General features: G+C 42.5%; 1 protein-coding gene across 2 annotated transcripts; it reads right to left on the reverse strand.

The window, feature by feature from the left end:
* Positions 1-102: 102 nt before the first annotated feature.
* Positions 103-9,002, reverse strand: ak3 (adenylate kinase 3). Of its 2 annotated transcripts, none has more exons than XM_077019099.1 (5): positions 8,589-9,002; positions 5,960-6,079; positions 5,145-5,317; positions 2,717-2,878; positions 103-1,342 (listed from the first exon to the last, which is right to left on the reverse strand). In XM_077019099.1, exons 1-4 carry the CDS (start codon positions 8,734-8,736, stop codon positions 2,756-2,758), a joined length of 564 nt encoding a protein of 187 aa, XP_076875214.1. In that variant the 5' UTR covers positions 8,737-9,002; the 3' UTR covers positions 103-1,342; positions 2,717-2,755. The 2 variants fall into 2 exon arrangements, with proteins under 2 accessions (XP_076875214.1, XP_076875213.1); XM_077019098.1 differs by having other exon boundaries at positions 105-1,342; positions 2,760-2,878; positions 8,589-8,996.
* Between the last annotated feature and the right edge of the window lie 8,171 nt (positions 9,003-17,173).

The raw sequence follows: 17,173 nt of genomic DNA on the forward strand, positions 1-17,173 counted from the left end.
CAGAATAGGACCAGGTCACTGCTGCTGCCTTATTCAATCTACTTTTTAAAGCAAAATCACTTGTGGTTTGAATTTGAAGGATGTGAACAACCAAAACGCTGTTGTTTACTAAAAAGAATATTTATTCTCTTTAGTTTTCTCAATTAATGCAATGACATGGGATCAATTGTAATATGGCAATGATATTTGGAAAATACATATGTAAAATTAAGCATTCCATTGATCTTTCTTAAAAATAGACACAAAGATTTATATGAAATCATTCAACAAGTCAAACATTATTTAGTCTTAGATAAAATGGCACCCATACTGGGGATTCAGGAGTGACTTGTAATGAAGGCTAAGTGAAAATAAAATTAGATGACTAAACTGAAAAACACAATACTAATTAAAAGCACAGCCACAGAAGATCACATGGTTATGTTCAACCAACAGTAGAGCATCTCTTTCTACAGGAACCTTTCTTGAGGTTCCCTCTGGATTCGACCTGCACTCTAGAACTAAGGCTATACATGTGCTCTAGAATTAAAGATGTGTGTGCTCTAAAATTAAAGCTAGCCATATGTTCTAGAACCAATTCTAGATGTGCGCTTTTGAACTAAAGCTAGACCTGTGGTCTAGGAATAGATGGTGACAGTAGTGCACTTTGAAAATGCATGGGAGCCAGATGAAAAAATTAAATCACTTTAAAAAGACTAGACTGAGCTTACATAACAAGATCTGCTCTTATATAAATGACCAGTTCCTGAATTACATTCTACAAATCCTTCCTATTACAATAGAGAATATACCCCCCTAAAAGTTCACAGAATCTGTAGTCTGGAATCATCCTGTAGCTCATGGCTTGCTCTGCTACTCCAGAGAGCTACACTAAGGCAGTGTGTGTTGCAAGGCTTTCCTTATAATCCAAGCTCTGATTTTTTTCATACAGGAGATTGGATGCTTGCAGTTAAGACCACAGTGGTTCGAATGCATGTCACATCCAGCACAAAACATAATTCCATCGGTTAGTGGCAGAAAAAGCACAAAGCCTCTGCACCCTAAAGCAGTTTGGCACTGCGCAGACTATATTACTGCTGCACAAACGTTCATTCACAGAGCCTGCGTTTGAACGCAAAGCTTCATTTGAATGCGAGTTGCCCACAGCAGCACATTGGGTTTGGGGCTCCAGGCTTCACTGTAGTGGCAGACTGGCTGGATTCTGTACAAATGGTCCCAAGTGCTCTACATCCGTCTGCTGGCCTGCTGGGCTTGAGGGATCTTCTTGGCGAGGAAAGCTTGAACGTGAGGCCAGATTTTGTTGGTTTCTGTCCCCATGAAGGTCGTCAACATTCCTTTACTCCTGTTAATTCAGTAGCAATGTGTACATATGAGTTTTTTTGTCAGTATTACACATATTGTATGAAAAGCCAGTATGAAAAACTTACTCACTCGCCACTTTATTAGGTACACCTGTCCAACTGCTCATTAACGCAAATGTTGAATCAGCCAATCACATGGCAGCAACTTAATGCATTTAGGCATGTAGACATGGCCAAGACAATCTGCTGCAGTTCAAACAGAGCATCAGAATGGGGAAGAGAGGGGATTTAAGTTACTTTGAATGTGGCATGGTTGTTGGTGCCAGACATCTACTGGGATTTTTACGCACAACTATCTCTAGGGTTTACAGAGAATTATCAAAAAAACAAGGAAATATCCATTGAGTGGCAGTTCTGTGGGTGCAAATGCCTCATTGATGCCAGAGATCAGAGGAGAATGGCCAGATTGGTTTGAGTTGATAGAAGGGCAACAATAACTCAAATGATCAGTCGTTACAACCGAGGCATGCAGAAGAGCATCTCTGAATGCCCAACACGTTGAACCTTGAGGCGGATGGGCTACAGCAGCAGAAGACCACACCAGGTGCCACTCCTGTCAGCCAAGAACAGGAAACTGAGGCTACAATTCACACAGTCTCACCAAAATTGGACAATAGAAGATTGGAAAAACATTGCCTAGTTTAATTAGTCTCAATTTCTGCTGCGAAATTCGGATGGTAGGGTCAGAATTTGGCGTCAACAATGTGAAAGCATGGATCCATCCTGCCTTGTATCAATGGTTCAGGCTGATGGTAGTTGGGGCAATGGTGTGGGGGATATTTTCCTGGCACACATTGGGCCCATTAGTACCAATTGAGCATTGTGTCAATGCCACAGACTACCTCAGTATTGTTGCTCACCACGTCCATCCTTTATGACCACTGTGTACCCATCTTCTGATGGCTACTTCCAGCAGGATAACGCACCATGTCATAAAGCGCAAATCATCTCAGACTGGTTTCTTGAACGTGACAGTTCACTGTATTCGACTGGCCTTGAATGGGAGATTAGCATCATAGACGTGCAGCCAACAAATCTGTAGCAACTGTGTGATGCTATCTTTTCAATATGGACCAGACACTCTGAGGAATGTTTCCAGTACCTTGTCGAATCTATGCCACGAAGGATTAAGGCAGTTCTGAAGGCAAAAGCGTGTCCAACCCGGTACTAGCAAGTTGTAGCTAATAAAGTGGCCAGTGAGTGTATGTCTTAAGTAGCAATAATTCATTTTTATTGTGGTCCACTAAATACTAAGAAAAGTTAATTGCTTACAAACATCCATATTAACTGTCAAGGAACTGCATGCAACTTTTAAGGAATGGAGCTTCCCCAGGAACTCCAACTGCCTGTAATACCTCAGAACCAGCTCAGCCTGGTTCCACAAGATCTCCCATCTACCTGTAATACTCCAGAACCGGCTCAGTCTGGTTCTCGTAGGCCTTCAACCTCCGGGTCACCGTCTCAGGCGTGTCATCATCCCTCTGGCTCAGAGGTTCTCCTGTGACATCATCAAGACCCTGTAGGAACAATGTGTACGGTGAGGTCTATTTCAAGATAGGGCTGTTACATGCAGCCAAGGTGAAGTACAGTTAATGATTACAAGCTCTTGAGGAAGTGATACGTATTCTCATGTACTGTGCACATTGTTAAACAGCACTTAGAGTATTAGAGTACTGTCTACTTTATGTACAGAGCTTCCTTTTTCTTGCACTGCACAACAGTTATGAATTCAGGGGACTCGCAGACCACAGGAACAATTCGCCACACCCAGATCATTTCATATCATTCCCTATCAGTCAACTCCACACCCTCATATGGCTTCAAGGCCAGAGGTCGCTCTGTGCTTTGCAGAATACGAACACACAATGAGAACTCAGGCTTCGTAAGCTGTAGCTTTGTCGGCAGATAGCCTGGAAAGCTGTCTAGCAAAAATATATTGTAAAATAATGTTAATTTAAACTTTCGGAACCTTGTTTTAGTAGTATCTACTGAAGTTTGAACAGCATTCCTGCTCTAATGTGCTTTAGCATTTTCTCCACCACTAACAGTAAACACAAGAACATCGGGCTTCTGACGAAAGCTCATGCAGCCGCCTGCCATCTGCCACGTCCAGCCTGCAGTGACCTTGGAACCAGCGTGCTCCGCCCTGCTGTGAGCCTCCAGGACAAACACTACTTCACACTAGACTGCACCAATTTCTGTGTCAGAGGTCAAGACACAGTAGACAGTTATGCGTCGTGCAGCCGAAGCTGGTTGTTGTGACCACCCATGGAAACGAGAGAGAGAGAGAGAGGTTACAGCTCAAACATCAATCTGAAAAATGGCACATTTTAACGACTGCATCTGCCAACCTTGCGGTCCAGGCAGACTGTTAACCACAAGAACCACTTTCCTCCAGAGTTCATCTGTTTAACCAACAAACATTCTGCCCTCTTCCCAAAGTGAGGCCATATCAGTGAGGGTGGAAGCGAATGATAATGGTGAAGGTAGTGCTAGACAATAACTCAATATAAATATATATCGCGATAGAAAATGTTTCAATAACGGTAATATGATTTGTAAACACTTTCAATATTTCGATAAACGCTATTTACAACATAATGTTCATAACAGGGTGCTGCCGTTAGTTCATTGCATTCAAGCTGAGCTGAAAAAGCAAAACACAGTGACTGATGTACATCATGTGCACGCAGCCATTGCTCAGCAGCAGCAGGCTATTCTAGTTTTGGTTTGTCTCCAACGTAACACGTCCTAGCTGCAAAATCTCATTTGAGAGAGCCAGTTACTTTCCCTGGCATCCTTAATTTGTTCTCCCCTGGTTTTTGCTTCGCGTTGATTATTCCGCATATTTCTGTTCTCCCATTTTTTTCCCTTGCGTCGAGTTTCTCCGTGAGTGTCATTTTTTTTCTCGTTTGTTGCCTCGTGTTGTGCATACAGCAGCATAACGATTAATGTCCTATTCCCGTATGTGTTGTTACGGAGGGTTAAGCACGACCCTCTCCCATGGGCTGGCGTTTGGATTCGCTCTACTATAAAAGTCTCCGCGGTGGAACTCGCGTTACACTTAGACAAGTGATAATAAAGATGAAATATATGATAAAAGGGAAAGACTAAAGGTGTCAAACGTACTCTCATTCATTACTTGGGTAGATACTAGGGTTTAAAAACACTTCTGTAGAAGTTGAAGTATCAAGTCAATCTTTTGACTCAAGTGTAAAAGTACTGGTTTCAAAACTGCTTAAAGTATAAAAGTAAAAGTAATGTAAGGGTCACAGGCCGAGTCACAGGGCCTATAGGGCACTACTCCCTCCAGGGCTGTGAAATGATGACTGTTCATCATTCACTGAACACACAGTAATCCCTGACTCTGGACAAAGGTCTGTGTTGTAAATATCCCTGCAGAAAGCCACTGTTCTCATCACAAATTCACTCCTGTGGTTCTTTAGGCCTGACTCAGGATGAACTGACCTACTTTAATTTTAATGACCGTTTTAGCTATGTAGCCCACTGGTATCTGGCACCAAGCGCTGTGTGTCCAGTCTGAGGACACAGTTCTCTTGTCTTGTTCTTAGAGAAAGAATAAAACTCTGGGCTTTAATAAAATAAAAATAAACCTGCTAGGCTCCCTGTTGCTTGTTTTTTTTTTATCATCCAAATCAAATCAACCACACAGAAGAGATCAGTAATCCAGGTGTAATCTTGCTAACTAACCCTAGACTGTGACCCTTTCTTGAGGCCCAGTGGGTTGCGTGACCCAGAACCAAGCAGACACTGCAGACTCACGGGGATCTTGGGTGGGTTGAATTCAGTGTTGTACACGCGGCCGCTGGGGAGATGCACCCAGCGTGACGTCAGACGCTCCTTAATGGTCTCGAACGGCACGTCCAGGTTGATGACCGTGTCCAAGGTGCACATGCTGTCCAAACTCTCAGCCTGCGCCACAGTCCGGGGGAACCCTGCCAACAGAGTTCCCATGGTTAACCTGCCCTTTCCACAGCGCCCGCAGCACATCTGGCAAGGCCCACGTGCCCACTCTCATTCTTGGTCCAAACTTAAAAGATTCTCCTGTACCATTACAGCCACAGTGCTGGTAATTTTAACCAAATAATCTGCATCTACATATTCAAAAAACATTTATTAACTTCAGAATGTTCCCTGAGCAGTAATCAGTAGTAAAACAAAATTAGTGTTTATGCAACACACCATTTGATTCTATTTTGCACTTTACATTTTAATAGTATTATACTATTTAAGAAAGCAATCCTTTGCATGAACCAAGTCTTAGTTTTTCAATATTCTTGGTTTTATATAACTTGTGTAGCTGTAATACATTGTAATTGGATTCTTGCTTTTCAGCTGAGGTTTAACCACTCACCAGCACTCTGACCCCAGGAGTATGAGACTATATAGAGCTGTACGGGGGCCATGCTGGGCCGTGTGGGGGTTGTGTGGTGCCACTTGTGACTGTAGGGGGCAACTGACTAGAGGGCTGGACGGGCTTGTATGGTGCCATATGGGAGATGTAGGGGCAGGACGTGACTGTATGGTGCCGTATGGGGCTCCAGTTCATTTGATGCAGTATTACGTGAGCATTTTACCATCTAACAGCCAGCTGCTGTGGTCCATGTCCCTGAGGTTGGCCAGGACCAGGCGGGAGATGATGTCATCAGGCACCAGCTGACCCTGGTCTATGCATGTTTTCATCAAAAGACCCAGCTCTGCACAATCAGCAAAAACATCAGTTTGTTCCATGCAGTAATGACATGGGTTGCACACTGGATTAACTGACTTGCTTCATGCACTTTTTAACAAAACCAGTTGGACTTCATGTGATTTAGTAGCGACATTGTACTGCAATTAGCTTTAGTTTCTTAACTTTTACAGGAAAGGCCTATGCACATGGAATCCATGAAAAACAAGAGTTATTATACAACCTAGATTACAAACTGGACTATGCACTACCTCCTTAAATGAAGCCACCCTAGGCTACCAGCAGCACAACCTACTTTTCAGAATATGTACCATGGAGTTTCTGAGCACAGAGTACCTTCTGTCTGAACTCAGAATTTAGATGTTTTGTTTATACACTTAAGGACCTTTCACAGGTCATAATGTCTCCAACAAGGAAAGCATACTTTTCAAAGCCATTCGGTTTAATTGCGTTATCTATAAAAACTTTTTTTTGTTCGTTCTCAGAAGCTTTGTGAAGCTTTGCTCAGCAGTGCTTGACATTGTCTTGCTGATGCTACAGGGGAGCTAGTGGGCTACCTTCCTCCTGATTGGTTAAGCAGGCTGTTTTGCTCCCGATTGGTTAATTTTGCTCTTTTGGGTACACAGCATGTAGGAAATGAATGCTGTTCCAGTAAATCCCAGTGTCGTAAAATGGCAACAAAAAAACTTCCAAAATGAATTGCTTGTAGAATTCTAGGAAATCAGACGTAGCTAGCTACCTAGTTGAACGAAAATACTGCATAAATCTACATTTAGCTAGGTTCCTACATAGCGATAGCTTAAACTTGGAAACTACTGTAACAGACATATACTTATAATTAAGTATAAAAGCCTAGCTATACAAGTGTTTGGCCTTTGTACGCAACTAACTAATGAATGAATGCTATATACAAATAAGGAAACCCAATTCCTGGCAACCTGTCGATATCCGTGGACTGATTCTGTTCATAATTTGGATGGATCGCTGTTGAGCCCTACTGTCTTTCATTCTGGTTTTGCCTTTTTTTAATGCAAGTCATGCAGTACAAAGTTTTTTGGGGGCATATATTCTGCTGCCAAATTAACGCCAGTGCATACCACCTAAATAAAATGAAATATTAGTACAATATACAGTAAATAGTGTATACCTCATAGTATTAGTATGTATGTAGTATGTAAGCGGGACACACATTCTCGATGAGTATGTGACAGCGACCTGTCAATCAAGCGCGATCGTTAGAAGAATAATAGGACCACGCACCACGCCTACACAGTAGTCCGCTACTACTGATTTGAAAGGTTCACATTTCTGCGCGCGCTCTCTCTCTCTCTCTATCTCTCTCTCTCTCTCTCCATATATATATATATATATAAATTATAATGTGTGTGTGTGAGAGAGAGAGAGAGAGAGAGAGAGAGAGATGGAGGTTAGGTTTTTTTTACTGTCAATCTAAACACATGAAAGACAGGACATCGTAAAAAATTACCAATAATAATAATAATGAGTGTAACGCGACAAAACAATGACAATAGGACATAACATATGTCCAATAGGCCTGTAATAGTCCAGTAGGTCTTCAAATTTAATATTTTTAAAGATTTTAATATTTGACGGAGAAGCATGTTTGCATTGACATGCACATTACATTACATTACTTTTCAGGGATATAACACGTGTTTTACAAACGGTCCGGTTTTTTATCCGTTTTGTGAGGGACGACGTGCCTGTGAAGAGTTCACATGTACGGGCATGGAGGTTTTCAGCAGCATCTGCATGTGTACTCAATATTAGCAGTGTTCACGCTGGAAAGAGACTGAGGGAATTGTTGGGGGAATTTTTTTTTTCGTAGCAGACATTTTGCTCCAGATCCATTAGGTTTTGCTTCTTACGCTTTTAAAAGTAAACGATAATGGTTTTATACTTTCTATCCACTGAAAGCATACACGTACGCCACGCTCTGCACGCAGGAGGGTATAAGCGCAGTGGGTGGTGTATGAATTAAGGCATCGATCCGGCGGGAGGAAACGACCAAAACAACGACTAACCGGAGAACGGGAGACGTGGTACATCTAGAGGAGACGCTGGTTTGGGCGGGTGTCCAAACAGGAGGAGCCTGAAGCAGCTAACGACCACACAAGACAATCGCGAAGAAAACAGTTGAAAAATTTCGTGATCTGTATGCAACACGAGCAGTTCCGCTATCAGCAAAGCTGGAAAAACAAGAACTAGAGTTTCAAACTTTGGATGCATCGAAAACAACGTGTTTAAGACCCCCCCCTCCCTCCACACATACACACACACACACAGCTAGTATGGAAATACTGGCGTTGCATGTTGCTATAATGTGCAACACAGAGTGTGTTTTCCAGGGTGCGTTAGGAGAGCCCGGCCAGCGCGCTGCTGTCAACTGTGTGCGTAGGAAGATCCGAGAACGCATCCACTTTAGCGGATCCCTCCAACCAAATTCGCCCAAGAATCGCTTTCAGTTGCTTCTAAAGTGGACATGCACATCTTACCGGTTTTTGCGTTGATGTTAGCTCGTAGGATATCGCCGCTGGAAAGATGCTTCAGTCCAAAACTTAGTGTGATTCGGTTGGACACCGTCCCTTTCCCCGAGCCCGGGGGTCCCATGATCACGCTTCGAAATATCCTTTGCAAAACCATTATTTTTTTTTAAATCGTGAAAACGCCTTAAGACCTAACTTTCAAGAAGTAGACGAAGACAGGATTCCGTCTTTTTTAAACCGCTCATCCACTCGGCGATACGGTAACCCGCCCAGTCCGGCTGTGTTTGGGGATTATGTTGCCATCTCTGGTCGGAACAGAAACGCGCGCGGAGCTCTGCGTCGCACCGTGCAGCGCGTGACGCCAGCGTACAGGAAGTAGCGTAGATGAGCAGGCAAGCACTGTTCTCCGGAACGGCTTGTTGATTAGTTTTAGGAGACTGAATGATCGGATTATGCCCCTTTTAATAAGTAATCTGATTACGTAACTCAGTATGATTAGTAGTTAGCAGAATTTAAACGGTCCCCCATGTAACGTCACGTGCGAAAATCACAACGTGCAAATCTACGTAAGACGCATGGCTGTGCATCTTAACGCGTTTAACGGTAGTGATGGCAAAAGTGGGATTTTTGGGAGATCGAATGAAATGAACCAATTGATTCGGAAAATGATTCGATCTTGTGAAACGTTCGAATCATCACACGCCACAGTGACATCTAGTGGGCAACCAGGGCCTAAATCCACAACTTCTTAACAGAAACTGAAGTAATGTGTTTTTAATGAAAAATTACACGAAATATTCCCCCATAGCATATTGTGTTCCTAAATAAATTTTAGTCATGAAAACAGGGTTGTTTTAATGATGTCATTAAGATGTATTTTTCATTATGATACACTGTTAGTCAGTGGATTGATATAGCTAACATTATTAATTTTACATTGCAAGGTAGGGAAATGCTTGTGTAATCCTTTATTTATTAAACAATACAAGTAATCAGTTGTAATCACAAATGATTACAAGTAATTAGTAAACATTCTGATCTCGGACCAGCTGCTTGAACTTAAGTGCGGACTAAAACGGGAAAAGATTCGAAACGTTTCGAAACTACGTGACGTAACGAAACCCGTTTTTTTGGAACAGTCACGTGACTTTCCCCTTTTGATACAGACTTCGAAAGTGTTTCGGAACACCGTGATTCAAATGAATCGATTCAGTTCGATTTCGCGTTTCGAGTTTGACATCACTATTTAACGGTGTTAAAACTTGATTCGGGTTATTGGTTATTCACATGACCTTCGTTTCACTAGAATAACCTCTAAAACTTGATATTTTTGATAAAAAAAATCTATAATACAATTCGTTTACCTAGCCAAACATGGCACGTATTTGCTGTATTAAAGTCTAGCACAATGTACAAATGCTTGAAATTCATCTCAAAATTCAACAACGTGTTTTTCCGCTAATAACTTAAGCCTTTCTTTCTGAAGTTTTCCTGTTTGGTATGTTCACACCGTTTCGCGCTGACCTCTCAGACGGTAGGCACGAGAACAACTAATTAAATGAAACTCAAATATTTGCTTTGACATGTATGTGCCGATTCAGTGTCACGTTAAAGTAATCACGGGGGAAGCGGCGACCATCGACTCCAGAAGCTTCACAGATAGAGGTCCAGGCGTTCTCAGGGGACTGAAGGCCATGCATTGGACGCCGATGTTTTAGATACGAGGCACGTTTAGATTAAACTCTGAGGACAAGTGCAGAAAAATACACAAAAATTAGGAGGGTAGATGCAAGGACGGATTAAGGATGGTCTGGGCCCCTGGGCAAAGAGTTGCACAGGACCCCTAACCACCCCCCCCCCCCCCCACGCACCACCACCCCCCCCCCCCCCCACGCACCACCCCTCCCCAAAAACCTAAATAAATTAATACATTAAACAACCTGTCACTAACTAACCCTAACTCAAGAGTCTATTTTATATAAGTTTCTTTCTACTCTTCTTTCTTGCAAAGTCATCCACTAATTCATCAAAATTAAGCTGTCTGACCAAATGTGATTCAATGGCCAGAAGTGACAGTGAGTTCAACCCTGAGATCATTCTTAATACGAGCCAGTTTGGAGAATGAACGCTCCCCTTCACAATTTGTGATAGGCACAGTCAAAAAAAGTCTAAGTGCTATGTAGACATTTGGAAAGGTTGACTGTAAATTCAAATTTATCATGGTTTTGAGCATTTTACTAGGATGTTTTTCTTTTTTTGTTATGAATGATTTGTATAGTATCAATTCATCAGCCAAGCTCATGTTCAGATCTGAAGGATATGCTGCAGCGAGTGAGTTAGCCTTTAAAGTGAGCTCACTGTTGAACATATTGTCAGGCATGAAAAGAACATCAAATAGCTCAGTTAAGTGTGTGTATGCATTCAAACGGTGGTTGAGACAGGACACAAGTTTGTCAATGACAACGTTGAAAGTTTCGATCCGAAACTTGTCCTTTCCGTTAAATGCTACACCTGGCTCTGCACTATCATCAGACATAATTTTCCGCTTCTTTGTACGCTGGAGGTCATGCCTGTACTCTTGGGAGACAGCAGTGGTGACATTTAAAGCTGCCCCTTCAAACACCTCAAAGTTATCTCATAGTCTCGTAAAGACAAGAGAAGTTGTGTAGCTGTACATATGTCAATATCATGCTTCTGCAGCTACAGGCTTGTGGCTTGGAACCTCTGTAGTATTGTGTCCCAGAAGTATGCTATGAAGGTAATCTCCAACGTGTCCAATTTGTCACAGAGTGCAGAGGCTTCACTTCGAGTTACACATTTCTCCTCCATATCTTTAGACATATCATTCAATGCCTCTCTCAGTTGTGCATAATATTTCCAAAGAGCCTTAGTTGACTCAGCTCGTGCGCCCCATCGAGTACCTGACAGTGATTTCAGTGTGAGTTTGATATCAGTATCACGGAAAACCTTTCCCCACCTGTGTGTAGATGACGTGGTTACGTCCAGTGGACGTAAACCACGTTATGCTAATGAGCAGACAACTCAACATGTACGTATTTCACGTCCTGTCCCTGGTTTTTTAAGTGAGGAAATGTCCTGGTTTTTAAATTATCTTCATTGGACCATTAAAATGTAAATATACAGGCACTACGGCACTGCGCTGCGTGTGACGTAATCCCTGAGCAAGGTTTGACGCGTCGCGACCGGCGCAAGGGTCCGCGCGCCGAAAATGATGTAATCGCGGTGGCTCCGCGGTGCCTCCGCGGTGCCTCCGCGGTGCTACTAATATAAGTAAGTGTAAAACATAAAAAATCATGCAGTGCAATACTAAAAACCAGTTTAAACTCTGTGAGTGTACACACTAGTAATATATGATTAAGTTGAACCAAAGTTTGCTTTAAATTGATTCAGTTGGCGTCAGGTTGTAGCTACACGTATTGGCTGAAAATCTCCTCAGTTAGTGCCTTTGTGGAACACATTGAAGTTACACAGACCTAATAATTAAGAACAAACAAAAATATATATTATTTATAATAAATAATATTTATATATTATATTTATTTATAATAAATTATTTTAGTTATCATTGTCATTGATCCTCAGCATGAGGAGTTCACTGCTAACAGAACACGGCATCAACCAACACTGCAGCAAACGCTAGCTAGACGAGAGAAAATGTAAAAATACTGAAAAATTAGTTTTGTGTTGACATGGTGATTAGTGATTGTTTAGGTAAAAATGTTCATGTTCAAATAAATTATAAATTATAGGCCATGCACTGTTTTATGTTGGTTTTGTATTGATTTCATTGCACTATTTTACATTAATAACTATTACATAATGCTCCTGACTGCTTAATTCTATGTAAGTATCGGTATCGGTATCGGCAAGTACAAAAATACACGTACTCGTACTCGTACTCGGTTGGAAAAAAATGGTATTTATGCATCCCTAGTTACTTGCATTATCATATGACTGGCCCCTACAGTTGGATAAGTCTAGGCCCAGATTCTCCACCATAGCAACGACACACTCTGCCAAACTGTCCCCACTATGGTTTTCAATAGGCTCAAAAGCTAGAAAACGCTCAACTACATGTCCGTCATTATTAACAAACCTGAAAATAAAAGTAAGTTGGTCCACATGAGCAAGGTCTGGAATGGAGTCAACTATAACAGAGAAGTATTTTGATTCTTTGATCTCATTACCAATTGCCTGCTTTGTTCTCTGTCCCATCAAATGGATCAATTCTTCACACACTGTTGATGATAAGTAGGACACAGAACCTTTTCCCTTACCTCCAAACCTTTGGAGTTGCTCAGCTAGGAATGGGTCAAATTTGGCTAAGAGTTCTATAATGCCCAAAAAATTACCATTGTGGGCTGATCCTAATAGCTCATCATCTCCCCTGAAAGCAAGTCCCCTCTCCCCTAAAAACTGGATGACTGCAACAACTCTTTTCAAAACTTCCTACCAGTATTGTCTTTCTGCATCAATTTGTTTGACAATATCAGAATCAATTGTTGCTGTGCCTCTGGAGCGATTATATAATGCTAGCATGCAAGCCCTATGCTCCACACTCCCCTCATGCTCACCAATCCGCTCTGAATGTTTCCAGTCAGAAAATCCATGAACAAAAGTATTGTGCTTACTGCAAGCAAAACAATACACACAGCCAGTTGAAGGAGAGTAAAGTAGCCACTGCCTAGTCACAGTTTGCCCGTTGAGTAGAGAGCAACCGAGTAGAGCATTTGTAAAGTTCCTATTGGTACCCCCAATGTCTCTATGCCTGACTGAGGCTGAATCGACTTGACTTGGTCGGTAATGGTGCAGGGCCATAAAGCAGGGTCGTTGACCGTTTCACACCAGGAGTTGGGGTCCTTGCCCTCCTCATTTGAAAAACGACACTCACACGATGCAGCTGGCTGGTCTGATTGTGGTTCTGACACACCTGCAACTTTCCTTTCATGGTCTTTCTGCTGCTGGTCTGTGGTAGCCTGGCAGGGCTGGCATTCCTGCTCTGCACCTGACTGGGTCTGCAAAGGTACATAGTCACTGACAGGTGACACTAAGCCAGTGGTGAAGTCAAGGAGTCATGGTAAATGACTTCTATGGAAGTCAAGGGCCCCATAGCAGGGGCCCTCATGATCAAGGGCTCTCTAATGGTATGCCCTGCTCTTCTCTAGGGCCCCCTGGTAGGGGCTCTCATAACCAGGGCCCTCTAAAAATATGCCCCCCTTTCCTAGGACCCCTAATAGCCAGAAGTCAAAGTCAGAGCAGTGCCACAATGCCTCATCCATTTTCCTAAGGGGCCCAAAAGCATGGTTAGGGCCCCCAAGAGGCCCTGGGGTCAAAGTCCCTAATAGTCAGAGGATCCTTAAAATGGAGGATCCTCGGAAATAAAAATATATTGTACCATAAATGTTGATAGGCATCGCAAAAAGTTTTCGGCCAGGGCCCCCCTGGGGCCCCCTGATCTCAAGGGCCCCTGGGCGCTGGCCCCACTGGCCCGGTCAGTAATCCAGCCATGGGTAGATGGTTACCAGGGCAGAAGTTTAGTTATGTGTTTAGAACTATTTAAATGATCTGATATGTCGTCTCTTCCCACGATCTGTCTGCACAGGAAAAAGCAGTAACAGTTAGCTTCTTAACACATCAGACACCCATTTTGAACACTCTTTCGGTTTTCATTTGTGTGCAGAATGTATGTATTATTGCGTGTGAATACCCGTCCTGTCACTGCGGATGTCGGGTGCGTGGTCGTCAGCGAATCCATGAACCGCTTGGGAACTCTGGAACCGGCGCGGACTGAATAGTAGTGCTTGATAACTGATGCAGGCAACCACTGAGTATGTAAACAGTCATCCAAATGCTTAGCGAACACTGCCTCCTGCAGTTCACAATGGGAAGCATCAAATACTGTGTTACACTAGTAGTGATGTAATCAGTGACGCTTACACACAAACACACAAATATATATATATTCCCATTCTCTAAATCCTCAGTGATGATGAAGTCTTCTAATAGAGTACATGAAATAAAAATAATCCAGCTTTTCCCATATTTTCTGTACTTACATGAGTACATGAGTTTTGCTCTTTGGTCTTCTCCTGTCTCCATCTCTTGCACACACCACACATTTTGTGTACGTTTCCACAGGGTTCTCTACCGTTGTGGGGGTCATACACAGTACATTTCCACAGGGTTCTCTACCGTTGTGGGGGTCATACACAGTACATTTCCACAGGGTTCTCTACCGTTGTGGGGGTCATACACAGTACATTTCCACAGGGTTCTCTACCGTTGTGGGGGTCATACACAGTACATTTCCACAGGGTTCTCTACCGTTGTGGGGGTCATACACAGTACATTTCCACAGGTTGCTTACATGCTTGATAACTTATTTGAACATTTGAATCTCCACAACTGAGAGCAATGAATATATGTAAAGCAACTGATTGGGGTTAACTTGAATACATCAGGTTTGGCCAAATTTCCACATTCTTCATGACCTTAATGATTCATGAACTCCAGATCAGTTCTACTAGTGTATTCTATGCACCAACTACAGTGAAAATTGTTCGCTGATCATGTTTGGTGCAAAGTGTGCACTGGAAACAGGTGCTGTTCACACACTGTTTCATTGCTGGAACGTTTCAACTTGTTCGGGATAAATGAACAATTGGTGCAAGACCCAAGATGTCTGCCTGAACATTTTCCACATGGTCTTGTTTGTTGAAGTTTATCTTTTACTTTGTAGTTAGTTTCATATCTCTTTTTCAATATGGTAAGCAGTACTGCATAATCCAGTGGCTGATAGGAAACAGAATTGAAAGTTTTGGCTACAGACATGCTTGCTAAAAGTGGACATGACTATGTCGTAGACGTTGAGAATTGCTCTATTTGACATCAATGTTTTTCCACAGCTGCTTGTAACTCCCAAGTTAATATGCCACAAAATTCAGTCCAGAAATGGAGGACGTTCCAAAGGATCACAGAGCAGTGGATGAAGTTTCTGTCATGTTTGTGCAACTTTCTCCACCACTAGGTTTCTTTGGTGGTTACACCAGATGTGGTCCAGGTGATGACCTTATCAGAGTCTCATTAAGCAGAGCAAGGTGAACCTCTATTGGACATCAACACAATCGGATGGAATGGCTGCCATAGGGATGTATTGTTGGAGTGGTTTCTTACATTTGTCCAGAGTTGTATTTTAACCCCTATTAACCACAGTGAAACAGCTTACCAATGCGTCAATTCCTCAATTTCACCACAAGATGGCAGTCCTTAATCTTTCTAAAAAGGTATTTTTGACATGAAAGGGATTTTATTCAAGCTTTTTTTGTTGAACCTTCAGTTTGCCAATGCTGTGTGTTCCAGTAATTACAACATTAAACTTTACTGTTAATTAAGCTATTATGGTACTTTCTATTATTTAGGTGATAATTACAATCCTTTTAAACACAATATTCACATTTTTTCAGGTTGCAACTGTGAAACGTCTTGATTACTGTTTGCCTGCTAAATCCCTCAGGTCAGTGCAAACCCAAAGTTGCAGGCATGTGAACACACAGAGTCTATATTTAGTATCGACTTTCTATTCAGGACGTGTGAAACTACATCAGAAACATTCTTGTGGGCGTGACTTGTTTTATTTGTTAAAAAGGACGACCCATGTTGCAGGTGAAAGGGGAGTCTGCAGTGCAGGAGCAACTCCCCTGAGATTAGCCAGACATTTGCTCCACATATCAACCACTGCGCACATGGCGGTCTGCATTTGACAATTCTGAAGACCTAAAATTGCAAGGCTGTGTATGCATTGTTGCAAATAGTGTGTACCTTTATCTGGTTTGGTCTTGACCCCTGTGCTTTAGTATGTTGTATAAGACTGGAAGTTCTTCAGTTAAGAAGTACATATACATAGGACTATTGAGTAATACCTCCGTGCACTGCTCATCCCTCTCTTCCTCTTTACTCTGTGTGTGATGTCAACACAGTGTTTGTCTCCGGGAGAAGGACCAGCTCCACACAGCATGAGTCAACACGTTTTATATAAATATGGTTGTTTTGGACACCAAATGCCATATTCTGTGAAATTCCATAGCGGGATGTGATAGCAGGCGTCAGTCAGGACTGACAGTGTTGTTTATAGTTGAAGACACCAGTGTGAGGACGGTGTTGCGTGTGGGTGTGGTCTCTGGTCTGTTGTGAGGTTGGTGTGATGTGTGTGCATGTGGTCTCTGGTCTGTTTTGAGGTTGGTGTGATGTGTGTGCATGTGGTCTCTGGACTGTTGTGAGAATGGTCTTGTGTGTGTGCAGTCTCTGGTCTGTTGTGAGGATCATGTCAAGTGTGTGTGTGTGTGTGTGTGTGTGTGTGTGTGTGTGTGTGTGTGTGTGTGTGTGTGTGTGCAGTCTCTGGTCTGTTGTGAGGATCATGTCAAGTGTGTGTGTGTGTGTGTGTGTGTGCAGTCTCTGGTCTGTTGAGTATGGTGTCACGTGTAGATGTGAACTCTTGTCCATTGATATGCTGATCTCCATATTGACTCCGTCCCCACTGGCTTCCAAAGCTGAAAAAGAAGCTACACCCTATTTCA

The sequence above is a fragment of the Brachyhypopomus gauderio genome, chromosome 10 (assembly GCF_052324685.1).
Source record: "Brachyhypopomus gauderio isolate BG-103 chromosome 10, BGAUD_0.2, whole genome shotgun sequence".
NCBI lineage: Eukaryota > Metazoa > Chordata > Actinopteri > Gymnotiformes > Hypopomidae > Brachyhypopomus > Brachyhypopomus gauderio.

What these genes read in the sequence shown, in the direction of transcription:
- ak3 (XM_077019098.1), bottom strand. Translation starts at nt 8,736, where the DNA reads ATGGTTTTGCAAAGGATATTTCGAAGCGTGATCATGGGACCCCCGGGC. An exon ending in TAACATCAACGCAAAAACCG is followed by an intron (nt 6,080 to 8,588) that starts GTAAGATGTGCA and finishes CTGATTGTGCAG; the next exon opens with AGCTGGGTCTTTTGATGAAA. An exon ending in TCAACCCACCCAAGATCCCC is followed by an intron (nt 2,879 to 5,144) that starts GTGAGTCTGCAG and finishes TTGTTCCTACAG; the next exon opens with GGTCTTGATGATGTCACAGG.